Source organism: Oikopleura dioica, chromosome 2 (genome assembly GCF_907165135.1).
Source record: "Oikopleura dioica chromosome 2, OKI2018_I68_1.0, whole genome shotgun sequence".
NCBI lineage: Eukaryota > Metazoa > Chordata > Appendicularia > Copelata > Oikopleuridae > Oikopleura > Oikopleura dioica.
This window is the reverse complement of record NC_137292.1, coordinates 3,787,073-3,812,211: the sequence shown is the minus strand read 5'-3', so window position 1 is coordinate 3,812,211 and position 25,139 is coordinate 3,787,073. Positions and strand designations below refer to the sequence as shown.

At 38.0% G+C, this 25,139-nt stretch overlaps 4 protein-coding genes across 4 annotated transcripts; 3 read left to right on the top strand and 1 right to left on the bottom strand.

The window, feature by feature from the left end:
* Positions 1 to 2,000: 2,000 nt before the first annotated feature.
* On the top strand, positions 2,001 to 4,059 carry LOC145697041 (histidine ammonia-lyase-like). Its single transcript, XM_081774176.1, has 8 exons — positions 2,001 to 2,197; positions 2,234 to 2,534; positions 2,746 to 2,869; positions 2,910 to 3,077; positions 3,119 to 3,373; positions 3,424 to 3,538; positions 3,581 to 3,772; positions 3,833 to 4,059. The coding sequence occupies exons 1-8, from the start codon at positions 2,023 to 2,025 to the stop codon at positions 4,042 to 4,044; spliced, it is 1,542 nt and encodes a 513-aa protein (XP_081630302.1). The 5' UTR covers positions 2,001 to 2,022; the 3' UTR covers positions 4,045 to 4,059.
* A 1,243-nt stretch (positions 4,060 to 5,302) lies between these two features.
* Positions 5,303 to 7,536, top strand: LOC145699054 (GA-binding protein alpha chain-like). Its single transcript, XM_081776304.1, has 7 exons — positions 5,303 to 5,716; positions 6,156 to 6,336; positions 6,384 to 6,464; positions 6,631 to 6,741; positions 6,887 to 7,025; positions 7,075 to 7,204; positions 7,387 to 7,536. Exons 1-7 carry the CDS (start codon positions 5,436 to 5,438, stop codon positions 7,487 to 7,489), a joined length of 1,026 nt encoding a protein of 341 aa, XP_081632430.1. The 5' UTR covers positions 5,303 to 5,435; the 3' UTR covers positions 7,490 to 7,536.
* Positions 7,537 to 9,055: 1,519 nt separating this feature from the next.
* On the top strand, positions 9,056 to 25,079 carry LOC145700420 (cGMP-dependent protein kinase 1-like). The gene is given in 23 exon segments (XM_081777685.1): positions 9,056 to 9,118; positions 9,234 to 9,379; positions 16,531 to 16,607; positions 16,888 to 16,914; positions 18,050 to 18,187; positions 18,239 to 18,454; positions 18,563 to 18,651; positions 18,729 to 18,840; positions 18,885 to 18,998; positions 19,042 to 19,156; positions 19,198 to 19,391; positions 19,431 to 19,745; positions 19,873 to 19,893; positions 20,241 to 20,311; positions 20,423 to 20,484; positions 20,487 to 20,497; positions 20,548 to 20,721; positions 20,764 to 20,930; positions 20,977 to 21,125; positions 23,610 to 23,754; positions 23,926 to 24,059; positions 24,373 to 24,434; positions 24,754 to 25,079. Coding segments are annotated over 23 exon segments (2,679 nt in total). The 5' UTR covers positions 9,056 to 9,071; the 3' UTR covers positions 24,847 to 25,079.
* On the bottom strand, positions 21,170 to 21,951 carry LOC145700565 (uncharacterized). The gene is made up of 4 exons (XM_081777856.1): positions 21,899 to 21,951; positions 21,701 to 21,837; positions 21,463 to 21,653; positions 21,170 to 21,418 (listed from the first exon to the last, which is right to left on the bottom strand). Exons 1-4 carry the CDS (start codon positions 21,949 to 21,951, stop codon positions 21,191 to 21,193), a joined length of 609 nt encoding a protein of 202 aa, XP_081633982.1. The 3' UTR covers positions 21,170 to 21,190.
* Positions 25,080 to 25,139: the final 60 nt, after the last annotated feature.

Here is a 25,139-nt window from a genome sequence, read left to right as displayed (position 1 = left end):
ATGCGCAGGGATTAGCAGCGCGCAAGTTCCATTCGGAGGTGACAAATGGAAGGTAGTCCCAGATTTTCGCAGGGACAGACAGTTATTTGAGAAATGTTTTGAAAAGAATCAAGAGAAGGAAATCAAGGAAATCGTTAATGATGATAAAGTATTTATCTTAAATAAGAATAGCTCTCAATTTTTATCCTAATCTGTCCCGACGAAAATCAGGGACTGCAATCCATTTGTCAACTCTAAATGGAACCTGCGCGCTGCTAATCCCTGCGCATAAAAGTAGCCTACTAGGTCCCGGAAATCAAACAACTAAAAATAGTTGAATGATGACTTCGTTGAAGGTTCTATTTATTTGATATTCTTACATTTCTGAATTGAAAAGATAAGAATTACATGGTTTACCAACAGTTCTGGCCATTTTTGATAAGAAAAGCAAAATTGTAAATTGAATTTCTGATTTTTTTCGAAATCCTGGATCGCGCAGAATCCTGAATCACCCGATCCGCGTGATCAAGGAATTCGCGCGATCCGGGATCCGCGCAATCCAGGATTCCGCGCGATCCAGGAGCAGCCTTCATTTTTTAAGCTCGAGAAAAACAAAAGTCGAAGAAAGATGTAATTCGCTTCAATTTTCAACCTTTTTGGCTTCTCTTCATTGCTTTTATTGCGTACTTTACTACGATGGGGATCAATGCCGCCTGGCACAAGAAAAGATCTGGGAAAGAGGGTAAAAGAAAGTAAGAAACAGTAATTTTTATCGATTTAATGAAATCGATATTTAGATACAATGCAATACGAAGACAGCTAAAACAGAAAGAAGTTGTTTTGTTCGAAAATTCGACATACATAAAAGAAACGTCATTAGTCATGAAATCAAGATCCTAAAAATTATCAAGCGTTTATTTTGTTTCATAAATAAAGAACAATGATCGATGATCAAAAACCCAAGCAAAAAAATACAGAATACGAGTGAAACTGTAAATATCTCCAGCGATTCTTTTCAAACCGTTTCTCTGGTAAAATCGATCAGCTGTTTGGTTGTGAATTGAAGTGACGAGGAAAATATCTTTGTCGAGTCGTATTGCTTCTTCCTTGATTTTGTTGACGAGCATTTTTCTTAATTAGGAGTGAATTGAGTGATTTTGAGGAAAAAAGGTTACCCGACTCCAAGTTTTCTGCAATTTCTTTTGACCATCAACGATCCAAGCTCTATAAAATCATCAGCGGTTTTTCTCGATTTCAAACAAGAAGGAATCTCTTTGCACTTTTTCCAAAGAATCGTTCCGAGAAGCTCTCCAGTCGCGCTATTTTCAGCTACGAAAAATCGACCTCGGTGATTTTCATAAAGATTGCCCATGTCTTTTCTTGAGCGGAGATAAACATGCACAGTGTTGTAGCCATGAAGATGAACCACCAAAATCCAGACAGCAACAAGCATTAGCGAAAGAAAAAGGTCGAAAAACTTGGTGAAAACAACGAGGAAAAGCAAAGATGTGAAAAACAGCGTGCACCCGTTTTTGTTATAATTCCATTCTTCGCGCGGCCACTGAAAAATCATTTCCTCTCGCCAGATTTTAAATGCTTCTTTTTCATCTTCTTTTCTCAATCCTCTAACGATGATCATTTTTGCTCAATTATTGCTTTTCGGGGATCGGAATACGGATGCAAATATTTGGATTTTCGTGAATTTCAAAAGATTTTCGGTTGTGTAACAAGAAATGATGCTTTTTATATTGATGAGTAATTTCAAACATTTTTTTAAAACGGTTTTTTTTTAATTCAAAACGGCTTATTAGTTGAGCGTTATTTTAAAAATTAAACCCCACTTGATCAAAAATTTAACGTAGGAAGCCTCGACATCCGAGTCTGACTCCAATGAATAATAATTCTCAAATCAAAACCTAGTCAACATTTTTTCCAACGCCCATAATTTTCGCGATCTCGTTATTTCACTAAGTGGGCGTGCTCCGATTTGAAAATTATTCGCTGCCCAAAAACATCTTCAAAGCTCAATTGAGTTGACTAAAAATGGAAACAGTTTTACTTAATGGAAATGATTTGACACCAGAGACTCTGAAGAGTCTTCAGAGCTTTGAGAGCAAAATTGATTTGTCGGAGAGCGCTTGGGAGGCGGTTCGAAGCGCTAGAAAAGTTATTGATAAGGTGCTCGATGAAAAGAGAACTGTTTATGGAATCAATACAGGTAGGCCTCTTTCCAATCACTTTTTCTATCTTTTAGGCTTTGGAAAATTTTGCCGGGTCCTTGTCGAGCCCGAGCGCCTCGTCGAACTCCAGAACAACCTCATCACTTCTCACGCATGCGGAGTCGGTGAATGCATCCCTGTTGGCCAAGCTCGTGGGCTAATGGCTCTGAGGATCAATATTCTTGCCAAAGGATTTAGCGGAATTTCCGAAGAAACGATTTCCCGAATGATCAAAGCCTTCAATTCTGGTGTAGTTTCTCAAGTTCCGGCGAGAGGGACTGTTGGTGCTAGTGGTGATCTGGCCCCACTGGCGCATATTGCGCTCGGTCTTCTTGGGTCCTGGGTGTTTTTTATCATAGATTTTTTCTCTAGATCTTATCATTGGCAAACCGTAAGATTGTTCAATTTTTAAGGATGGTATTTTTAGCGAATAAAGTAAACTTGAATCAAAAACACAAAACTTTAAAAACGTGTGTCGAGAGGCTGTTGCTATAAATTGTAACACTTGTAGAACATTGACACTACTTTAAATTTCAGCCAGGTTCAGCTATGGAAAAATGTACTCCCCAAAAACCGGAATCGCTCCTGCTGAAGAAGTCCTGACAGCAAATAATGTTTCAAAATTAGAACTCAAGCCGAAAGAAGGACTCGCTCTTATCAACGGAACTCAAGTTCGTAAATCATGTCTTGAAATAATCACATTTTTCCTAGTTCATTTCAACCATCGGATCAGAAGCGCTTGTTCGAGCAGAGAATCTGCGAAAAAGCGCGGATATAATTGCTGCCATGACGATTGATACTCTTTCTGGAAAGGTTTATGCTTTCGATGATACCATCCGCAAAGCTAAGAAGCACAAGGGTCAATCAATCATTGCATCGGTAGGTTTTCTGAATTAGATCCAAGGGACACAGAATTCTAGAATCTCCGAAGCCTCCTTGGCCGAGGATCCGCCCGTAGCCGCCGGAACAGCTTCTCAGATGATCACACAAACTACCAGGATCCATACACTTTCCGATGCGTCCCTACCGTTCATGGGATTGCCCTGGACTCGATCAAGTTTGTCCGATCAATTCTAGCCGTCGAGCTCAATTCTGCTACCGACAACCCAATGATTCTCGCGAAAAGAGATCGAACAATAAGCTGCGGTAATTTTCATGGAGAATATCCAGCGAAGGTAAAATCGAAAAATCGAAAATATCCTTTAATTACTCATTACGTAACCAGGCCCTGGACATTCTAGCAATCGCCGTGCAAGACATTGCCAACATTTCCGAGCGCCGAATCGAGCGACTTTGCAACCCAAGTTGCTCTGGTCTCCCTGCTTTTCTGGCTCCTGAAGGTAAGAATAGCAATCTCATTTTCTCGAAAATATTTTGATGAGGCGGGATCAATTCTGGTTTTATGATGTCGCATGTGACGGCTAGTGCGCTCGTTTCGGAGAACAAAGTACTTTGCCACCCATCATCGACAGATTCTCTTTCGACTTCGGCGGGCACCGAGGATCACGTGAGCATGGGAGGTTGGGCAGCTAGGAAGGCCTTGCAGGTTGTCAAGAATGCAGAGCATGTATTAGGTAAGTCAACTTTCCACAAGAAAATTTAGCCATTTTTCGACCCTAAAATGATTTGTTTAGGAATTGAGCTCCTAGCAGCTTGCCAAGCATTTGATCTGAAAGAAAAAGACGGTCAATTCTCCTCAACCGAAACTCTCACAAATGTCCGTGATCTTGTTCGGGAACACATCACCTTCATGGACCGGGACCGCTACCTTTCCGATGATATGGAAAAAGCAACTGAACTGATTGTCTCTGGCAAAATTGCTGAACTCGCTTCATTTATTCAATAAATTTCAGAAAATCAGCAAATCGGGATTTCTCTAAAAACATCCGGCAAAAGAGCATTTCCATATTCGCAAGTCAGCTCCCAAAGCCCAATCAACCAGCCCAAAGCGGCAAACAAAAATAAGACCCAAAATACTTTTCCTCTCGTTTCACTCTGAAGATCTCCCATAGTTGACTTTAATTAAAATGAAGGGATGAAAAAGAGCCGCATTTTCGGGATGAATATTTAATTCTGTAAACTCAGATGACTTCAATTTACAAAATAATTTTTTGATGAAATGATAAATTTAAAATTAAATCGAGTTTTAAAGATTTGTAAAAGAAAAACGGGCCGAAATTGTAACAATCAGCTGATGAAGTTTTATGAGTAGTAGCGCGTGTGTGCATCAAAGATTTACTCACAAAATGCACCTGTTTTATTCATTTTATGTACTCCTTCATTTTCCATTTTCGAGTGCCATAAAAAACCCTCGAACAAAAGGAGGAGCATTAATCTTGATTTTGAAGGTGCAACCGAACTAGTGATACGCATAGCGGGGGAGCAAAAACAGCCATCAACAGTTTCGTTTATTATTGTAACCAAATTATTCACTCAGCGGGCGAGGCCAGCTCCAGGTGCACTTATTCGCCCCGATCCGGAAAAATATTGAAGAGCAGCTGGGCAGAAATCGAAGCGCTAGAAAACAGCTTTCAAAATTCATATAGTCTATATATGATATAGAATAGGGGAATTTTGTATTTCATTTTCGCTTAATCTTTATTAAATTTAATTTTATGAAAACCACAAAAATTTGTTTCGTTTTCTAAAAACATATTTATTTTTTGCTTCATTTTTGATCATAATAATAAATAATAATAATAGTAATGAAGCAAATAATTCTGTATAGTATCAGTCGAAGCATATGTCTCCGCATGTACCAAGATAGATTTAATGATCAGATGAGAACTCTGAAAAATCTCCCTAGGTTGACCAGGAACGCTTTGCTATCTTGATGGGTGCAAACATGACTATCTAGGAAAAATCGTCTACCTCTCCAATCAATCCAATAAACATGATTCTTTTGCGTTCCATTCTTCCCAAGATCTTGCCGTTCTAGTTCATCCCCTTGTATATTCCAGAGGTCATCATAACTCCCCATAAACCGCTCCCAATTTCCCATGCAGTTCCGTTCCGAAAATTAAGGGGAGGAGGTCGCCACCGTGCACGGTGCGCCATCGATGGAACGTCTCGCCCATCAAAAATTAAAAATCGGATCCGCCACTTACAAAACCAGAAAAAAAGAAAAAGGAAGTCCTCAATTATTCAAAAGAGGGTTCTAGTCGCCGCCCTCATAAGAGATTGCTCCATCCAAATTTGCTTCATTCTAGCGCTTCATTCAACTCAATTTCTTTTTCAATGGGAGATTTAGTCCCTTGCCCGTGGGACTCAGAGTTTTCATCAAAAGAAGAGCCAGAATCAAACTTCTGGATGATGGATGCAGGTTTCATCAAAAAGGAACGAATGGATGACCCGTTCCCCGAGCAGCCTATTAACAAAAGCAGCACTAGAAAAGTGAAGAGACCGAGTCCGCTGAAATTGGAGAATTCGATGATGGGCAGCTCGTTCGAGACATTTTCCAGCTCGAATGAAACATCCCCGGATTTTTCGGATCACGAGGTTCCAAATTGTTCTTTCAAGTAAGTTTTAAATTTATGAATAATATGTTTTATACCGACCGTGATAGGCGAAAAGATAGGGACGACTTATCCACAATTTTCACGTTAATTATTTCTATCGCTATAAATTATACCGTATACTCATTTGAGTTTGAATATAGCAATAAAACATAGCAAAAAAGAAGAAGTCCTTGAATTATTTGAATCATAAAATTGGAAAATTTGAGTCGAATAAAACGAAGAATCTTTTTTCTTACGCCATAAATGATATTCTCGTCATATCGTTTTATCCATATTATATGGACCGTATATTAATAAAGATGTAAAAGAAAAAAAACAAAGGTGTGAATAAGTGGTCCGATAAAACTTGACTATCAAAGCATGAATTTTATTTTTATCACTGTTGTATACTTAGATTCTTGCATCGTTTATAATGTCAATTTACACATGTTTTTATTAGCTCTTGTTCATCGAGCGATGAAAATTCCAGCTTCTCCGATGATCCCATTTCATCTCAAATGGGCTCCGTTATAACACCCCGCTCCTCCGCAAAATTCAATCACTCGATCTCGCTCATTTTCGCCGGCTTCTTGGAAAAATTCGACCACCCGCGGGACCCGGTCAATTGGTCTTCTTACCAGGTAATAGCTTTTTTCTAGCCATTCGATCGTAAAACTTGCCTTTTCAGGTAGCCCAGTGGGTAGATTGGGTACGAGCGGAATTCTCAATTCATGGATATGTGCATATTGATGGATATGACGGCTTACAGGTAAATTCTTCTGTTCTAGCTTAATATTTATTTATCCGATCAAGCTATAATTACACATGGTTAGCTTGATTAATTCCGATCCGCTTCATCATTCACGGCTAGATCGGAACATAACATATTCTTTGAACAAAATGACGACAATACGCAATTAACAATATTCTTCTAGCTATCTCGACTAAGCCGAAATGAGTTCCTCTCTAATTGGCCTCCTTTCGTCGGAGAAATCGGATGGGAACATTTCCAGTACCTCACCAATAAAGCTAATCAAGAGAGTCAGGTAATTTCGCACTCCATTAGCGCAACATCGTAAACAACTGATTACAAGAGTCGCTGTTTTTATCTGATTGAAAAATTCAAGCGGCGATTTTTTCATGAGTTTTCATGAGAACTTAGAAGAAAAAAGCCATTAACTCTGGTTTTAGCTGATTGTCCCTATCCAAAACCGCCTAAATGCGTCCGGAGGACCCATTCAACTTTGGCAATTCTTGGTCGAAATGCTTCTCGACCGACAATCCAAAAACTGCATCACTTGGACAGGCAAAGATTGGGAGTTTCGAATGGGTAAGCTTGCTTTTCTTGAAGTTCGAAGTTGAAAGTAACGATATTCTAGTTGATCCCGATGAGGTTGCAAGAAGATGGGGAGTGAGGAAGAATAAGCCAAAGATGAATTATGAAAAATTATCGAGAGGATTGAGATATTACTACGATAAGAATATTATTGAGAAGACTCCTGGAAGACGGTAGGCAAACGAGAAAATATTTGAGCAATAAATTTAAATTTTCAATCAGAATATATTTGAGGCGAATGGGCCGCATGAGGGTAGAGTAAAAGATAGCTTATTTTCTTCATCATGGTTCATTTATCAAATGTCCAATCGCCTTATCAATAAGCTATTTTATGGTTTTAAAAATTCATTTCTAGGTATGTCTACAAATTCGTCTGCGAACTCGGTGAATTAATCGGCCATTCGGCTGAGCAACTCCATGCAATGCTCGACGTAACACCAGAGTCTGAAGAAAAATGACTCATCCCTCCTCAATCCCTTTTTTTAAATAATATATATCGATGGTATATAATCAACATTTATTCAAAATAAAAAGTTCAAATAATCTGTAAATAAAAGAAAAATTCATTGAAAGTCTTTTTTTCTTCCATGATTGCAGTTTCCAAATACGAGCAGACAGGTCAGCAACAGTTGGCGCGTGGTTGTTTGAACTGGATTTATGAAATTATGACAGAGCGCAGGTGCCTCCGCGCACTTTCTAAGCTGGAAGCAGCTCGAGTGCTTTTCCCAGGCTTGATCAATTTCTGTTTCTTTTCAAGGCAAGAAACAGGCGAGAATCTCGAGATTGTCATTTCCTGTAATTGAGAGTTCTGCTTTGAAATAGAAGATTTTTCTTATAGAGCCTAAAAGGGAAAAGATCATGATCAAAAATTTCAGCAAAACCAGGTGGTTAGGGTTAGGGTCTGAGAACTCCGTAGGGGGGCGAGGCCCCTGGATTTGGCCTTGGGGGGTTCCGTGGCTTAGGGTTAGGGTTAGCTCGAATCATAACCCCTACTACCGTTCTTTTAGCAAGCTTCTTTTTGTCTTTTTTTCTCAAGATCATGGATCCTAGAAAAATCGACATCTTTTGTAGCCAACACGGCGAGAAATAATTTGTCTTGACATCTTCTGTGTCAAATCTCTTCCTGCATAAAAGTTTGACTCGTACCTTTCCAGTAGTTGTGCTTTCTTCTGACAGTGGAAGTAGTACGTTTCTATTTAGATTTTGGTTTTGCGCCAATTGCGCTGCAAGCAAACATTGATAATAAAAAAATAGCGCAATGGAGATTTTTGGTTTGGACACTCGGGAAATATCAATTTTCACTCCTCCTCAAACACATTAACTTCAAAATGTCTTCTTACCACTAGAGCACTACCAAATCGTAATTTCGCATTTGCACTTTTGTGAAATCGAATTCCTTTACCAAAAAACAAAGAGAAATTTCTTCGGAGCCTTTGAAATCAACAAAGAGATTCAAACTTTAAAAGAAGACGGTAAAAATGCCTCCATCAAGAGAAAAAGTTTCAAAGACGAAGTCGACCCCAGTTGGAGATGGAAGCGAAAAGACAAGAAAACCAAGAATCGGTTGTAGTTACTGTTACGAGAATAGTAATGGGTTGGGGTTAGGGTTAGGGGGCTACGTATCCTTCGCTGCCCTCTTGACCCTGAAAGAGGGATACCCTTAGAATTTGAGAAATATATCTTGATCTTTTTCGATTTTCCAAAGTGATGATTTTATTTGATTACTTTGTCGTTTGGTCGAGGTAGCTCCTTATCAGTCCAGCTGTATTTGACTGTAAAAACGACCCCATCTGACTGTGAGAATGCACAGTAGTACTCGTCAGTCTCAACAGTAAGGGCAATAAAGCCATCTTTTTGAGTATTTTCGGAGGCGCAAAACATTCAGATTTCTAGCGAAGTGACAAGCAGCTGCGGGGACTTACCTCTGTCCAAACATCTTTTTGTCGTCTTCTCTTTTTGATTTCCGATCTTTTCAAAAAGAACCGCTCTGTTCTTTTCAATTCTGAATCCAATTAGATCCAAGATAGAAAATAAAACAAAATGAACAACTCAGCGATTAAAAAGAAGAAAAAAGTCCTGTTTCTGAGGTTGAAAATTTCTAACAAATAATTTCCTTGTTTATTGATGCATTCTATCTATAGAAAGCTTAAGTAAAAATAAAGTCATAAGGTGCCTCTGAAAATTTAATGATTTGTCGCGTAGCGAGAAGGCAGTTGTTCTCCAACCGACGAAAAGTACGAGAAAGAAAACAGTTTCTGCGCTGGACGCTGGAATCAAGAGAACCAAGACGATTTCTGTCGTGCAGAGGCCGCCTGAACTCAAGAGCATTCTTTCCAAAAGATCATCAGGTATGATTTGAGAGCCTAAAACTTGAGAACCTTCCTTTCAAAATTCCAATTTCGCCCCATTTTTCCAGACAGGGCACTCATTTCCGATACAATCATAATTCTCCTCGAGATATTCTAACCCGACCTTATGAAACGTCATTTTACGGTCATTCAAAATGATAACCGAAAAAAAGAAATTTGGTGACGCACAGAAATAATTTTCCAACATACAGTAATATTTCCGATGAAAATGAAAATGTGGTGGGGCGACATTTTTCAGCAAGTAAAAGCTAAGGATTTGATTTTCCGGTTCCATAAAATCAAATTACCCCGGGGGAACGGAGACGGCCAGACTTTTGGGCAAATAATGATCTGCCTCCGGGGCAATTTTCGTCACACAGGCGATATTCTCGTATTTCATTCATTGATGATTGACGGATAAGGCAATTTGAAGGGTAATCTACAAGACATTATTTATGCAGTTTTGACCATTTTTCTTAATTAAGGGTACCCCGGTTTGTTGAAGAAAACGCAGCTTTACTAACCTTGCAACAGTAATTTACAGCATGTTGGTCTTCCTGGGCCATAAAATCAGACAGAAACAGTAAAGCCCCCCTAGTAAAGCGCTCATCAAACACAGTACAGTTTATTAGACCCTGCTGCTCTTCGAGCGTTGTCATGGCGGTCTCCTCCCGCCGGACGTCGCTTCTACACAAATTTATTTCATCGTTAGACAAACATAAAAGCGTGCCGTTTCAGGAGCTTTTCAAATTCTCAAATTTTAAATAATTTAATAGAAAAAGGGTCGAATTAGTCAAAAGCGGTTTTTGCGCTTCTGATTGGACGGATGGATAAATAAAGGCTTCTGATTGGCCAAAATTTTCTATAATTCTGAACTTCCTTCTTTGTGTCTGTTTTGAGGCTTTTTTGAAAATTCCCTTTTTGGTTTATTCTAATCAAGTTCGATTGTTGACCCCGAGAGTTCGAGGTTTTCTATCGATCCCTAGCCGACTGGAGCCGTGAAGTCGTCAGCTAATCATGACTAACGAGACGATTCTACGTCCATTTACACCCTCACAGGTCCCCCTTACTCCTTCTCTTTTCTCAGTTCTCCGAATAAGAGGCTTTTTTGGAAAGAAGCGGATTTGGAGCTGAAATCGGTTTCAGATCTCTTTTTTTTTTAAATTGGATTGCGATTAGAGAGTAATGAGCTCGGCTAACTACGCCGCCAACAACAGTAGTGGTGTTTTCAAGGAACACAGCTCGATGGAAAGGGCAAAAGAGAAATTTAATGAATACTTCGAGTATTGCAAAGGTAACGAAAAAAAGGGTGTCACAATGTTAAAAAGCCATTTTCTAAAAAATCTGGAATAAGTTGCTAAGTCAAGTTCACCCTCTCTGTGTAGCTTGAAAAATTAAACAGGGAACAAATTGTCAGTTTGCTTGTCTGAACAGAAAACCAATGCTCGACGAGTTGCGGCGAAATTCATTTTCGCAAGGCTGTTCCCCTAGTTCGAAATTAATGAAGCAAGAAATCATTTTGGAGCGCAGCATTTTGAAAACAGATATTAATTTCTGTTTCTTCTATTTCTTTTTTTTTTCTTTTTTGATAATTTTTTAGGGTGTCACAATGCTAATTCAGAGACAAAAATCAGCTTGAATATCAGACAGGAGCCAAAAATTAAAAACACAAAAGCTGATAAAACTCAAAAAAAAATCGCCGGTAAATAATGAAACAAAGCGATTCATCAAAAAAGTAGTCTACCGCGACTTCTTTTTTTAATCTTTTATTATTCACTTTACGCAACTCTGAATTTCAATTTTACTTTTTCGTTCAACTTAAATCAATTTAAGTTTTTTTTTCTTTCGATTTTGGCGTAATTTCAAGGAACGATTACGGGCAAATTAGGGAGAGACGATATAAAGAGATAGTTGGCGAACTTGAAGAGTCATTTTTTAAGAGAGTGAAAAGCTAGCAAATGACACCTAATGGGATGCACTCAGAGTAAAAAATTAAGGAATTGGATGACCTGGCTTTTTCGATATTTTATTTTTAGAGATTTAATCTTTTGATAAGCTTTTTTTGTACAAGAAAATTTTGAAAAACGCTCTTAATTTTTTTTATAAACAAATAAACAGGAAAAAAAGGATCAAAAAATAGCTAGAAAAATCAAGTAGAAAACGCGGCAGTCAAAGTTCATGAAACTGGATCTAATTAGGATCAACTCCGAGCGTTAATTAAGGATCATTTTCACTTGGTCGATGATCATCCATTGAAGGGTCCAGCCAGAAAAGGCACAAGAGAATTCAAAAACTCAACAGAAACCACCTCTTTCCAAAGGTTTGCCCGATTTATTGTTTACTCATTCTGAATCAATGAAATTACCAGTTTAATCCAAAAATTGATGGCTCGACACAATTTTTGGAGTTAAGAAGATTTGGAGTAAGCTAAAAGGAGCAACTTTATTTTCCGGAAATACTCCAAATCGGAGCAAAATTTCAAAGCCGATTTTAATGGTGTTAAGGGCCTCCCGGCCCTTTCAAACCCCGGCAAAAACGCGCCTCGGGGCCCGGGCTTTCTTTTGAGCTATTCAGATACCCTTAAATATTTCTGCAACACCCTTAAAATCGGCTTTGAAATTTTGCTCCGATTTGGAGTATTTCCGGAAAATAAAGTTGCTCCTTTTAGCTTACTCCAAACCTTCTTAACTCCTGAAATTGACCATAGCCAAAATTGATATTTTTATTAGAATTTTCTATCAATGATTGGGCTCATCATTCAAACGGTTTCATGAAATTGTTGATTAAAACGAAATAGATTATTTTTATTATCATTTTATTAAGAAGAATATTATTCCTAGAAATTAATTATCTCATGCTTCAAGGAAAATTTTTTCCTATCAATGATGGACTCTCGGCTCCTGAGTCAGGTTTTCTACACTGGTTGCTGACCATCATCAACCTAAATAACGTAAAAATCTACGTCCTCGAGTTCAGAAAAAACGAAACGGAACGCGCTGGTGACGCACATCGAGGGCGCATAAATCTTTATTTTAATTTTGCGCTCGATTGAGTATTTTGATAAATGGGCTGGATTCTACTGAGCTTGGGCGTTTTTCGGAAGCACCAATCTCAATTAGAGTACTTTCAATTTAAGAGAAACTTGAGTTTTTCGTAGAAAAAGAGATGAACTGGCGATTTAGGGAGAAACATTCGCCTTTGGATCGGATCATGAAAATTTAACCTATCGTTTTTGCCAAAAAATTGGTCATTCTTTATTGGAACTTCCGACTGAAACTGAAGAAATAATCTTCATGATCCGCTAGATCGCTAGAAAAAGAGCCGGCTTTGGGTTTGACTTTCAAAAGCTTCAGTTTGGGCTCGAAATTCTCACCTGGATTTCCTTTTCAATGAACATCGTATCACTTTTTTATTAGAAAAAGGCGGTGTGAGCTTTCTATTGAGCTTTTTTCGAGCAGAAAATTAGTTCAAATCCAGGTCCTTGGATAACTTACACCGACGCCCATTATCCAGTAAGTAACTAGTACCAGCTGAATCGTTTACGTCACGTGACCGCGAGTTTGTTTCAAAGAGATTTTGATCTGATCAATGAAGAACATTTTCTCGCCTTTTTATGGTCAGTACCATTTTTGGTTATTCTAGTGCAAGTTTTAGCATCATGTTTTTATTAATATTTTTGTGATTAAGGTCAACAGAAGAAGATTATAATAAATCTGCCTCGTAAAACGAAATCAAATCACGATTTTTTTATGATTGACGAAAATTGAATATTTTCGGTTAAAATTTTTGGAGGACTCAAAAAAGGCTTAATTTTCAGCCTTATTTTTAAAATTTTTTTCGATTTTGCCTCGAAATCGATGAAGAAAAGAAAATTTTCCAAATTTTTATCGCTTTCGGAAAAAACCTGTCGACCACAAGACGGAAAAAGACACATGTTAGGTTCTTGTACAAGTTGAGCCAACGATAAATCATCCTCGTAAAGCTCAAGTACCGCTCCGAAGCGTAATTATTTTCACCCTCGGATCGATTTTCATCAAAGTGACCTTTTCAAATCGCAAAACCATTTTTCGCATTTTTCGCTAAACAAGAGAAGCACGCTATCGTAAACGCGGATTTAGAAAAATGACAAAGAAGGACATTTGGGAAAAGTTCTCCTACTTTAACAAGGAGGATAAGGACAAAGAGAGAAAGAAGGAAAAAGGTAAATTAAAGCGACAGAGCCTTAATTACCACGTGGTGGTAATTGACGGGAGAGGTGACAAGTTGTAAAATGATTTCGGGCTTCCGGAGTTATTTTTTGTGAGTTCAAGCGTTGCGGTTTTTTGGCTGAAGAAAAGACATTTTTTTCAGCGGGCGATTGTTTTGGGCTTCTGAGCGGCTTGTTTTTCTTCCTTGATTTCAAAAAAAATCGACAAAAGAAAATGCGACAAAAATCAAAAATTTTTTCAGTATTTCAATTTAAAAAATGATCAAAGAAGAAAATTACACCTCCATCTTTTCTGATGAGCTAAATTAAATTGAGCCTCCATCAACTTCGGTGAAAGAGCTTCAAAAATAATTCGCCTTTAGTTGAGTGTAGCGGCACAAAGAGAGGAGAGACCTTTTCAAAAGTGATCTGGCCGGATCATCTCGGTGCGCTATCTTTTCTTATGGTCCATTTTAAATGGAGATTATTACTTTTTATAAGAAAAAAGGAAGAGAAAAAGATGCAGTGAAAAAAAAGAAGCGGAGTTTTTGGCTTTCTAGGGTTAAAAAATGAGTCTTTTTTCTGTCAAATTTCGTGTCTGAATGATTTTTCAGGGATTCGAATGTATAAATATCTAGAATAGGTATCTATGCTAGAGTTAACAATTTCCACCTTAGCGGTTTTGGCTAGTAATTATCACGAAGTTTACGATCTTGTGACTTACGCTCGCTCTTCTTTTTTACGCTTGGATCTAGCCATTATCTGAATTCTGAAGAAACCCACAGAGAAAATAATAACCACCTTCGAAAAAAAATATCTAAAAACCAAAAACCACCGGCAAACAAGCGCGGCCAAAGGCGGAATCAAGGCGAATCCATCCAAATTAGAACAAATGAGTGTGAATTATAACTCCCCTGGGTCGGCTCAACCTGTCGCCCAGATCTTTGAGCATGAAATTGATTGAAAAACACTTCAGTCAAAGATCAGCATTTTTTCTTTCATAAGAGCGTAAAAATGCGATCGAAAATCGCAAAAGAGGACAAAAATCGACAAAAATCGTGATAATTTTTTTCAAAATTTTGGTCAGATTTAACTCAAATTTTTAAAGGAAATTCTTCCTTGATTTCACTTTTTCTTTTCAAAAGTATTCAAAACTATTCTTTTAAAAATCACTGTTACTGCAAGATCGAAGTGACATTGACTGTGACTGTAAGCGAAATCATTTCAGACGATTACTGCGTGTGCCCAAATTTGTGTGCGTGGGTGTTAAGCGCCAAACGCGAAATGGGACAACCTGAAGGAACGAGCGAGAATTAAAGAATCGAACGCTCTTTTTTCTTCCTTCGCACTCAATTTTAACCTTGTTGCGCCGCGCCGCGCCCGCCTCGCCCGCAAGCCAAAAACTGCTGGCCCCGAACTCGTGTGTGCCCAAATTGAAAACCAAAAGAATCCATCGTTAGAGATATTGCAGAAGATTTAGAGAAGGGTTGAAAATATGAAATTCTTCGGGCTGGGAAAGGATAAACAGTCGAAAAAGGATTCACAAGGTAATTTATATACACGCGCCTGAGGGGAAAGAAAACAATGCCTTAGGGCATAAATAATTAAAGAAGATGAGGTGTTGTTTACTAAAGTTTGAATATTTCTTGTTTTGCCGCAATAAGAATCAAATTTTTTAAATTATTTTTGACTCATTTTGACCGAAATAAGGATACCCATGAAAAATTCGATATAACCATTTCAAAGGGCAAAATAATCAAGAAAAGTTAAATTTTAATTGGTTTTCAAATGATCAAAAATGTCTCCATTTTAAGGAATTTTCGATCCGAATGATTTTTACGTTGAAAATCCGTTAATTAGAGGAGTAAAACCCTTAAAATTGGGAAACTCTATCTTTCCTCCTTGATTCCAAAAATCCCCCATTCTTCATGTTCAGATAAAAGTTGTGTTATCATAGAACAACAGCCAGTAAATCCGTGATTGAGTATCCCTCTGGCTGTGAGACAGTAGTAGAAATAACTGAATATGGAAAATCGATGAGATCATTATTTTCATCCCCAGTAAAAAAACGACTTCAGACCTTTTCTTCGATAGACTCTTTCTCTGTGTTAAGTGCGCTGGATTATGACAGGGAACGAGAACATTATTTTTCTTTGTCAGAAGAGCAAACTGTGAAAATAGCTTTTGAGAAAGAGAGAGAGAGAAAGTCATTGCCAAGTTTGATTACTTTGGACTGTAAGGCGAAAAGGTTATTGATTTACTCGAAGATTGCCTCATTTTAAAAGGGGTTAAAATACGGGAAGTAATTTCAAAAAACCATATCAGTAGGAAAACTCATTTTTTCATGGATTTTTTTATAATTATTTCGGATGAGATTACTTAAAAATGCCACTCATCAGTTTCAAATGAAATAATACTGATCACTTCAAAAAATCATTCAAAATCTTCTAGACAGCTCGAAAGAGGCATGATTCGACTTCCAAATCTTTCAACAATTCATCCACTCTTTTTCAACACCTTCTTCTAATTGCGTCAAATTAACAACGCCAATTCGCGAAATTATTTCATCGAGAATTTCCAAGTTCAAATTTCCAAGCTCATGGTAATTTTGTAATTATCTTCCAAGTTTTGAAGTTTCGGGAAGTGAGAAGAAAGGGGATGAAAGGGAATAGCTTCGCGGTGCGCGAAAGGGTTCATTAGGTTACCAAACTGGCCATGATTGATTTCGTTTTCGCGCTTCTTTTTTGAAGAGATCTCAGATATGCTTTTTGACAAAATTAATTTATAGGCGGATTATTGTTCTGAACAGTCAGGGAAAGGTTTTTATGCTTTTTCACGAAGATTTATGATTGATAACTTCGATGCTTCTTTTGAACTTACTAGTGGAGCATTATACCGTATAATTTATACGCATAGCTTATCGACGATCTATTGAAAGACCCTTAATCTTATGGCTTATTTTCAGGAAAACTTCAGACAACAGGCGAGTCTTCATCAAAAGAAACGAAAGCTTCGGGAAGCTCCACATCAATGGAGGAAAAGGTAATCGGATAAATTATTTAAAAAATTCACCACTGGCCGTTCCTCCAGTTTAATAAATTATTATTTTCATTCGCCAAAAGAGAGACACGGGCTCATTTGTCGACCTTTCATTAATCCTAATTAAATACCCTTCGATCTTTTTCGTGAGGAAACTCCTTACAAGGGCACAACATCCTTTGATCGATAACCTTAATTCCCTTAGCAAAAATACAAAATGAGCCCGCGTCCATGAAAAAATTCCCTTCATGGAAAAATTTTCTATTTAAATTTCTAATGTTAGAATGCAGCAAACAGCATAGCAAATCAGGTAAAACGGAAGCTGCTTCATCATTCCGCTTTTGCTCATCCAAAAGCATTTTGAGTTTATTCACGGTGTGCGAGTGAGAAAACCCGATTCAGCTTTTTTATAATCCGACTTTTCTGGAGCCAAGGCGTTTTTCAATCACCATTATTTTTCGTTTTTGTTTACTCAGCTTAGCTTTCGTGAATTCAATTAACAGTAACAGTATAAATTTTTTGTTGAGAAATTTACAAATAGAAATTGTGAAGTGCTACCCTTATTTTACCGAGAAATGCAGAATAATGTCAGTTTTCTTATAAATCGAAAATAAGGGTGACACTGTCACTTTGATTGTGCGTCCCAGAAAATGATAAGTATGATTTTAAAAATCGCTAAGAAAACTTATTTTCAAAAACATATTTATCATGTTTATATCCGCCCGGTTTAAATCGTCTCTCGATTCTCTTCCATGTCTCCTTTGACCTTCGCTTTGTCCGGTCACGTGTGTTCCTCCTTTGATTTTTACATTGTTTCCCCGCCTTTTTTTTCTTTCTTTTATGTTTTACGTTACGTTCTAATCCATCGATTCCGCCTACAATCGCACCCTGGATTCTTTTTTTTTAAACAACAGACAGTTAAAAGGTCGAGAAATCTTTTGTTAAATTAGTCAGACAAGTCACCAGTCTCCCCTAACCCTTACTCAAGTGTGTCCAGACCGAAATACTCGAAAAAAGCAATTTGATGATTAAAGAGTAGATTGCGCTTTCTTTCGATTCTCACGTGCTCAGTTTTATTTTTTTATTAGAAAAAAAAGAGTTCAGCGGAGGACTTTAATTTTATCAAGACGGGAATAATGTGATTTACAAAGAGAAAACGGGAAAAGAGAAGGAGACATAGAGAAAGAGGAAAAAAGGAGGAAAGAGAGAGAGACATGGATAGTCAGACCCAATGGTTTGCAGATAAAGTTGATTGTTTGACAATTAAGGTAGCGGTCCAAATCATTAATTGAAATTAATTTTATTATTCTTTTACGATTTATTTGAGTCATTCTTCTTCATAAAAACCGGTTTTTCTCAAATTCCCATAATCCACTTTGAATTTTTTTCTTTTTGTTTTATTCATCTTTCAAAATAAAGTCTGAAAATAAAGTTTGCCATTTTAGCTCAAAAACTTGGAGAAGGCCTTGGCTTCCAGCCAGGAAGCAGCCGAAAAGTCTTCAGCCCGTGCTGACGCCGAACGGAAGGAGCTCGTCCAAAAACTCCAATCAGTCGAGGACAAGTTGGCCAAATGCCAGAGCGAGGTACGATCACCTTCTGCGTGTGTAACGTTGAACTTATGAGTATTTTTTAAGAACGAATCGCTGAAGAGCGAACTCGCCCGGCATCAAGCTGTCTCGTCGGTGAGCAAAGATGCGAGCAAATTTGACGCGGAGCTGAAGAGCAGGGATGATAAGATTTTGGATCTCTCGAGGCAGCTGCAGAATCTTTCGATGGAGAAAGAAACCGAGATGGTTAGAATTAACGAGAAGATGGCCCTGGTCATGGACGAGAAGGATCATCAGATCAAGGTGAGACTTCCCAGTGAAAAACTTTAAGTAGGAAGTCGCGAGTTCGATTCCTAGAAAGAGAGAATTTTTTTCGCAAATTCTTTCAATCAATTGAACATTTTTTTCTAGAGGCTGAACGCATTAGGTCCTCCAGCCGACGTCCGTGATGGAGGTCTCCGAACGGCCATTTCAGCCGAAGCTAGTAAAAAAGTTGCAAGGAACGAGGATTTCCACTAATTTCTTTAATAATTTACCGAGCTAAGATCGTAAGATCGCGCATGAAATCCTCCAAAAGTCCGACAAAACTGCCGAAAATTGCGAAAGCCGCCGAAGAGCGCGAAGCTATTGAAGCGGCTTTGCTCAACAATGCCTTTATGCGTAATTTGCAGCGCGACCAAGTAACCCAGGTAGACAACCCTTAGTCTTGGTTCCGTAATAATCCTGGAATAAGATCATCGATGCTATGGAAAAGAAAACTTACAAAGAAAATATCGACATTATCCGCGAGGGTATGGACGGGACCCACATGTACATTCTTCAGCAGGGTTCTGTCAAAGTCACTAAGGTACAGTCTAGCATACAGTATTGCCGCTAGAAAATCATTTCAGGGAAGCGGACCCGATAAAGTCGATGTCTGTTCTCTCAGCCCAGGAAGTCTTTTTGGAGAATTGGCGATTTTGTATAACTGCCGAAGAACTGCCACTATTACCTCTACAGAAAAAGGTTGAACTTCCAGTTCCCAATCCTCGCTACTTCTTTTCTAGTTGTTTTATGGTCGCTTGAGCGAACACTCTTCCAGACAGTTGTGAAATCAGCTGGACGAAACAAAGATCAAGAGCGATTCGAGACCCTCTCTGCTGTCAAAGATCTCAACGCGCTTTCCGAGGAAAAATTGAGAAAAATTGCCGACTGCTTGGAAGAAGAAACTTTTGACGCCAATCAGTGCATCATCAAACAGGTTTGAATAGAGAGAAAAAACTGTATTGAAAATTTTAAGGGAACCACTGGCGATCTTTTCTACATCATCCGAAGCGGCGAAGTTCGAATCACGAAAGACAAGCCGGCTGGTGGCGAAGAGGAAGTGGCAAGATATGGCAAGGGACGATACTTTGGTGAAATTGCCCTCATCAAAGAAGATGTCCGAATGGCGAATGTCTATGCTGTTGGAGTCGTCAAGGACCGGGCCCTTTTAGACGTCCTATTTTTCAATATTTCCATTGAATTTCCGCATCAGAAAAATCCCCTCAAAAATATTCTAGAGCCCGTTGACAGTGCTACACTTTGGATCGAACTGCGTTTACGAACCTTGTCGGTACGGGGAAACTCAATCTAAAAAAAATGAAAGAAAATTATTTTACAGTAGCGTGCAGCAAAATTTCACGGGATTCTCAAATTGCATCCTTGATCCACCTTCATTTTTATATCATATCTTCTTTTAGACATTTGCAAAAGCACTGGAGGTAAAAATTCAAAAAATAATTATATTGTTCTGTAAAATTTTTTCGCGATGTCAGGTCGAAATCGTTTCAAAAATGATAAGAAAAATGCATTTTGAAGCTTTCAAATTCTAAAGAGCTAAATCTTAGATAAAAAATATAAGAAACAAATATTCAAAAAGTGAATATCTGTGTAAGAAATGATAAAAAAAGAGACTCCATGTTTGTAAAAATTTTTACGAAACTTGAACAAGCGCCTTTGATCCGCGCTTCGGCATGCTGCATGAAATTCTATTTAATTTTTATAATTATTTTTTATGAATAATCATGTCCTCAATTTCGAATCTTTTTCTGTAAATTCATAAAACCAGGACAAATCGCTGAGTCATCCCTCACTTCTGGTGACATTACGGACCCGGATCATGGCACCGTCGAAAAAGAGGTAAGAAAAACTGTAAAAGTGCTAATCGCGCTGATCATTTTTCGCAGCTAATTGATACCGAAGAAATGTAAAAGAGAGTGATTTATGCGTTTTCTCAAGTTAACCCTTCAGGAGGATTTACGACCCACGAAAATTATCAACCAGCACATTGCCAAAGTCTCCCTCGATCAACTTCAAGTCATCAAGGTAAGAATCAATGGTCTCTTCCTTGCTATCAGTAAATAAACACAATCAAGCCTCTCGGAGCCGGTGGATTCGGAATGGTCAAGCTGGTCCAAGTCAATGGCGTCCCGGATAGAGCATTCGCCCTCAAGTGCATTCAAAAAGCGCGCGTTGTCCAGTACGGCCAGCAAAGACATATCATGGACGAAAAGAACATCCTCATGCAAATCGACTCTCCATTTCTTCTCGTAAGCTTTCCTCGCTGAATCAAAGCCTGATGGAGTCTTTAGGGCCTCCACAAAACTTTCAAAGACAACAAGTTCGTCTACCTCCTTACTGATGCCTACCTTGGCGGCGATTTATGGCGACTGTTGCATACTAAAGGCCCATTTAACGATACAAATGCTCGATTCTATGTTGGTTGCGTTGTTGAGGCCTTTGCTTATCTTCATAAACGGTAACAAAGAATTCCATTTTCCCACTTTTTTCGATCGAATTTTTAGACAATATGTGTACCGAGATTTGAAGCCTGAAAACTTAATGATCGACAGTAAGGGTTACGTCAAAGTCGTCGATCTTGGGTTCGCGAAAAAAGTCCTCCCTGGCCACAAGACATGGACCTTCTGCGGTACTCCCGAGTACATTCCACCAGGTATACCTTTTTTTTGTTTCTTTTATTTGAGCAGAGAGGTAGAAGCGTAGTATTGAAGCGTTAATTTACAGAAATTTCTTCATGATTTTTGAAAAATTGTCCGTTATTTTCAAAAAGAAGTTGGTCAGTTCTGCAGGGTCAAGTGCACCGTCGTTGTTTGGGTCGATTCTAGAGACGAGTCGGTTGAGACGGAAGCGGGAGTTAGAGTTTAGGACGATTTTGAAGCTCATCGGCACAAAACGGTAGATTGGCACATGTTTTTCTATATCAAAGTTGTCCGGGACGGTAAACGCCTAAAATACAAACTAAACAAAGGAGTTATATAAACGAGTTTGACCTCAAATATTCTTTGGATCTCGTTCAAGAGCCAACCGTCTCTGTTTGCCGAGGTATGGTGCAAGTAAATCTCGAGAAACTTGCGAGTTATATAATAGTAGCTGCCGGCGAGCTCCTTTGCCGTGAATTTTTTGTCGTTATTGGTGTCGAGGAAGTTTTGGATGCCAACTTTCACTTCTTCCGTCAGAAAATCTAAAAGAAACTTGATAACCTTTCCTCGAAACAATGTTTTTTTTTACCTTGATGATTTTTGTAAATTTCGGGAAATTCTTTACTCAGAGCGTCGTCGTATCTTTTGTTGCAATTATCGTACTCGGCAAATGTTACAAAATCATCATCATCAGTATCGCAAATCTGGAAGAATCTCTTGATAGATCTAAAAGTAAAGTTTTAACTTAATATAAACAAAGGTTTTCTCACCTGTTTTTCTTTCGAACTTCCGGAATTCTCTGCTATTTTCTAGCTCTGGTTTGACTCGTCTGAAGTCCATTTTCAGCAGAGAAAAGAACATCTCAATTTCAAACTGATCATTCAAGCTTGTTTCTGTAAAGTTGTCGAGTAGATTTCCTCTGGTGGGTTGAAGAAGGATTGGGAGCAAAAAGAGGAGTTTTCTGCTTTTCATCGTCGGTTACTTTTTAAACTGAAGTTTCGTGTATTCGAAGAGTTGTTATTTCTGCGGGTGGATCGGACGAACACTGGTTTTATGCGTCCCACAAATTTGGCGGTAGTGAGTTGAATGTTCGACCGCGAATAACTGAAACTATAAGACGTGCCTTGCTGAAGGACAAAAGCTGAAAGTTCTGTTGATTTAACCTCTGTCTACACTCGATGATGATCGTAACGGACCGCAATCTGCGGTCATATTTGTACGACCTTGTTACGTTAGTTTAATGTAACAACACCGATTTCAATCGGCGATTGGCAAAACATAAGGTTATAAAAAGACGCGAGCAAGGTTTTACTGGCTGTTAAAAATTATACGAGTTATCAAACACAAATTCTACCCTGCTCACTACAGTTTTTTATGGAATTTTCGGACATCAAATTTTTGGACATTTTTGCAATTTTAAGGGGGTAGAAACAGCTTTTGCCAAAGATGGAATTTTAAAAATTTTTTTGAAGGTTTTGATAGCTTATTGCATGAAGAATATAATTTTTACAAAAACTGTGCTCTAACTATATTGAAACGCCCTTAAAATTGCCTTAAAAGTTGAAGTTTTGGCGCAAATTTGAGTTTTTCGAAATTTAGCGACAGTTAAAATCGTTTAATAAGGGGATAAACGCGAAAAGGATAGATTTGTTTGGATCACATGATCATCTTGAGTAATTTTGTTAGGACCATAACTTAAGGGTATCACGAAAAAATGGTCTTTAAAACTCAAAAGTTTGAAAATTTGAGACACAAGTTTCAATCGGCCTCGCAACATTATCATTTTTCATGATTACGCAATTTCAATCATAGATGCTCCTAGAAAAAGGGTTGAACTTTCTTAAAATAAGATTAGAAATTCTCGATTAATCACATGACTCGAGATAATCTTGCTTGAAAATGGGCAAAAATCGGCATTTTCGACGAGATGGGCTGATGTTTCGCTCTCTACCGCTAAACTGGGTAAACAAAAAATAATTTTAGAAAAAGATGTTCTTAGATCTAAGATAAATCTAACTAGATTCGAAGAGATAATTAAATAATCTAAGGTTGGCTGAGCTTGGGCGCCGTTCAAAAATCGGCTTTTTCAAAAGCTGTTTCTACCACCTTAAGGGGTTTTCTTGGGACACTTTTCAAAAGTGCCTGTATCAAATTTTTGGACATTTTCTGCACCAAAGTTTAAAATTTTCCGTTTTTTGCCAGATATGGCGTTTTTTCTTATCGAAAATCTTACTTTTTCTTTGAAAATGATGAGATTTAAGGTTGATCTCGTACTCCTAGATCATTTTTTGTCTTTAGAAGAAAAATGAAACAGAGGATGATGGAGATTTTCCTCAAAAAACTTTTTAAGCGATTTGGATGGGACATTTTTTTTGACAGCATGCATCAAATTTTTGGACATTTTTGCGAAAATCTTGGGACAAAAAATGTCCAAAAATTCCATAATTAACTGTATTATCAACGGTCAAACCTTTTCTTCCCTTAAAAATTCCTTTCAGAAATCATCTCAAACACTGGACACAACGTTGCAGCTGATTACTGGTCCCTTGGAATTCTGGTCTTCGAACTGCTGTCGAAAAGAACCCCCTTTAGAGCGAAAGATGATCTTGCAATTTATGAAGGAATTCTTCGTGGAATCCACAGGTACAGAGCAAACGTCAAGTCGAATTGGCCAAACAAAAGTACAAGTTCAACGAACTGCAAAATGCTCCAAATAAGGATCTGTCAATATTGATTGCAATTGGAGTTTTGGTTATTATGGCTCTTTATCCGGGAAAATCAACATCCTTCTGAGTTCTTATTTGATCTGTTTAGTGTGCAATTTCCTTACAAAATCTCCAGAAAAGCAGAAAATCTTATCAAAGCGCTTTGCCGCCAAGAGCCCTCCGAGAGAATCGGTTACCAAAAGGCTGGAATCAGCGATATTCGCAAACACAGATGGTTTCAAGGTACGCATAAATACACAACTCTGTATCTACTTATCCGATGAAGCAATTTGTAAAGAAAATTCATTGTAAGCGGCTTTAATTTCATTGTTCATAAATCCATAAGCTTTCAGGCGTATCTAAGCCTAGTTGAAGCCGCAGAAAGCTCAAAAGAATGTAAAAATTCAGCGAATTTATGAGACTGATGAACATTTGAGATCGACTCGTCGCATAGTTTATCGTATTCCCATAGTAGTTTTATCGAAAGACATCATATTTATTAATTATTTCTTAGTCTCTCCTTACGGGTTCTCACATGTTATAAAATAAATTTCAGGTTTCGACTGGGAAGGACTACAACAAGTCAAGGTCGTTGCGCCCCACGTGCCTGATATCAAGGTAAATAATCAAAGCAGTACAGTGCCTTATCCGTAGTTCTCAAACTAACGAAATCAGCAACTAAAATTTATAGCTCGACGGGTCAGACCAAAGACCTTCAAAAGAGATTGACTTTTTTCCAAATCGAAAGGTGGTATTCTGATTCTGATTCTCAAAAAAAAGACAAACATGATTTTGTTTTATACGCAAGTATAAAACAGTCCCAACCGAATATAAAAATTTATAGTCCCAATTTGAATATAAAAAAATACAATTTTTAAGCCCTAATTTGGCTACCTATCTACTTGTAATTAACAAGGTCTTCAACAAATTCTTTCAGAACGCCTTCGATATGTCCAACTTCGAGAAAATCAAGGAAGAAGACTTATCCAAGATTCCCGACGAAACCTCGGGCTGGGATGCCGAGTTCTAGAGCCGTCTAAAGCGTTAAAAAAAACCTGATATTTCCTTTCTCAAAAAGATAAAAACTGTTTCTTTCTTAACCTACCAACAAACAAAAAATATGACTTCCTCAAAACTTCAATTTCAAAAAGTATTACTTTGAATATTAAATATTTGCTGGGCCAAAATCTCAAAGAGCGGAGATTTCTTATCTTTCTTACCTGTCTTTTGTACCTTCTGCCTATTTGTAAATATACTGACTCAAAACAATATCACCTGGAATTTTTGCCGAGCGTCTGAAGAATTCCGGCAGCATGGTGTGTT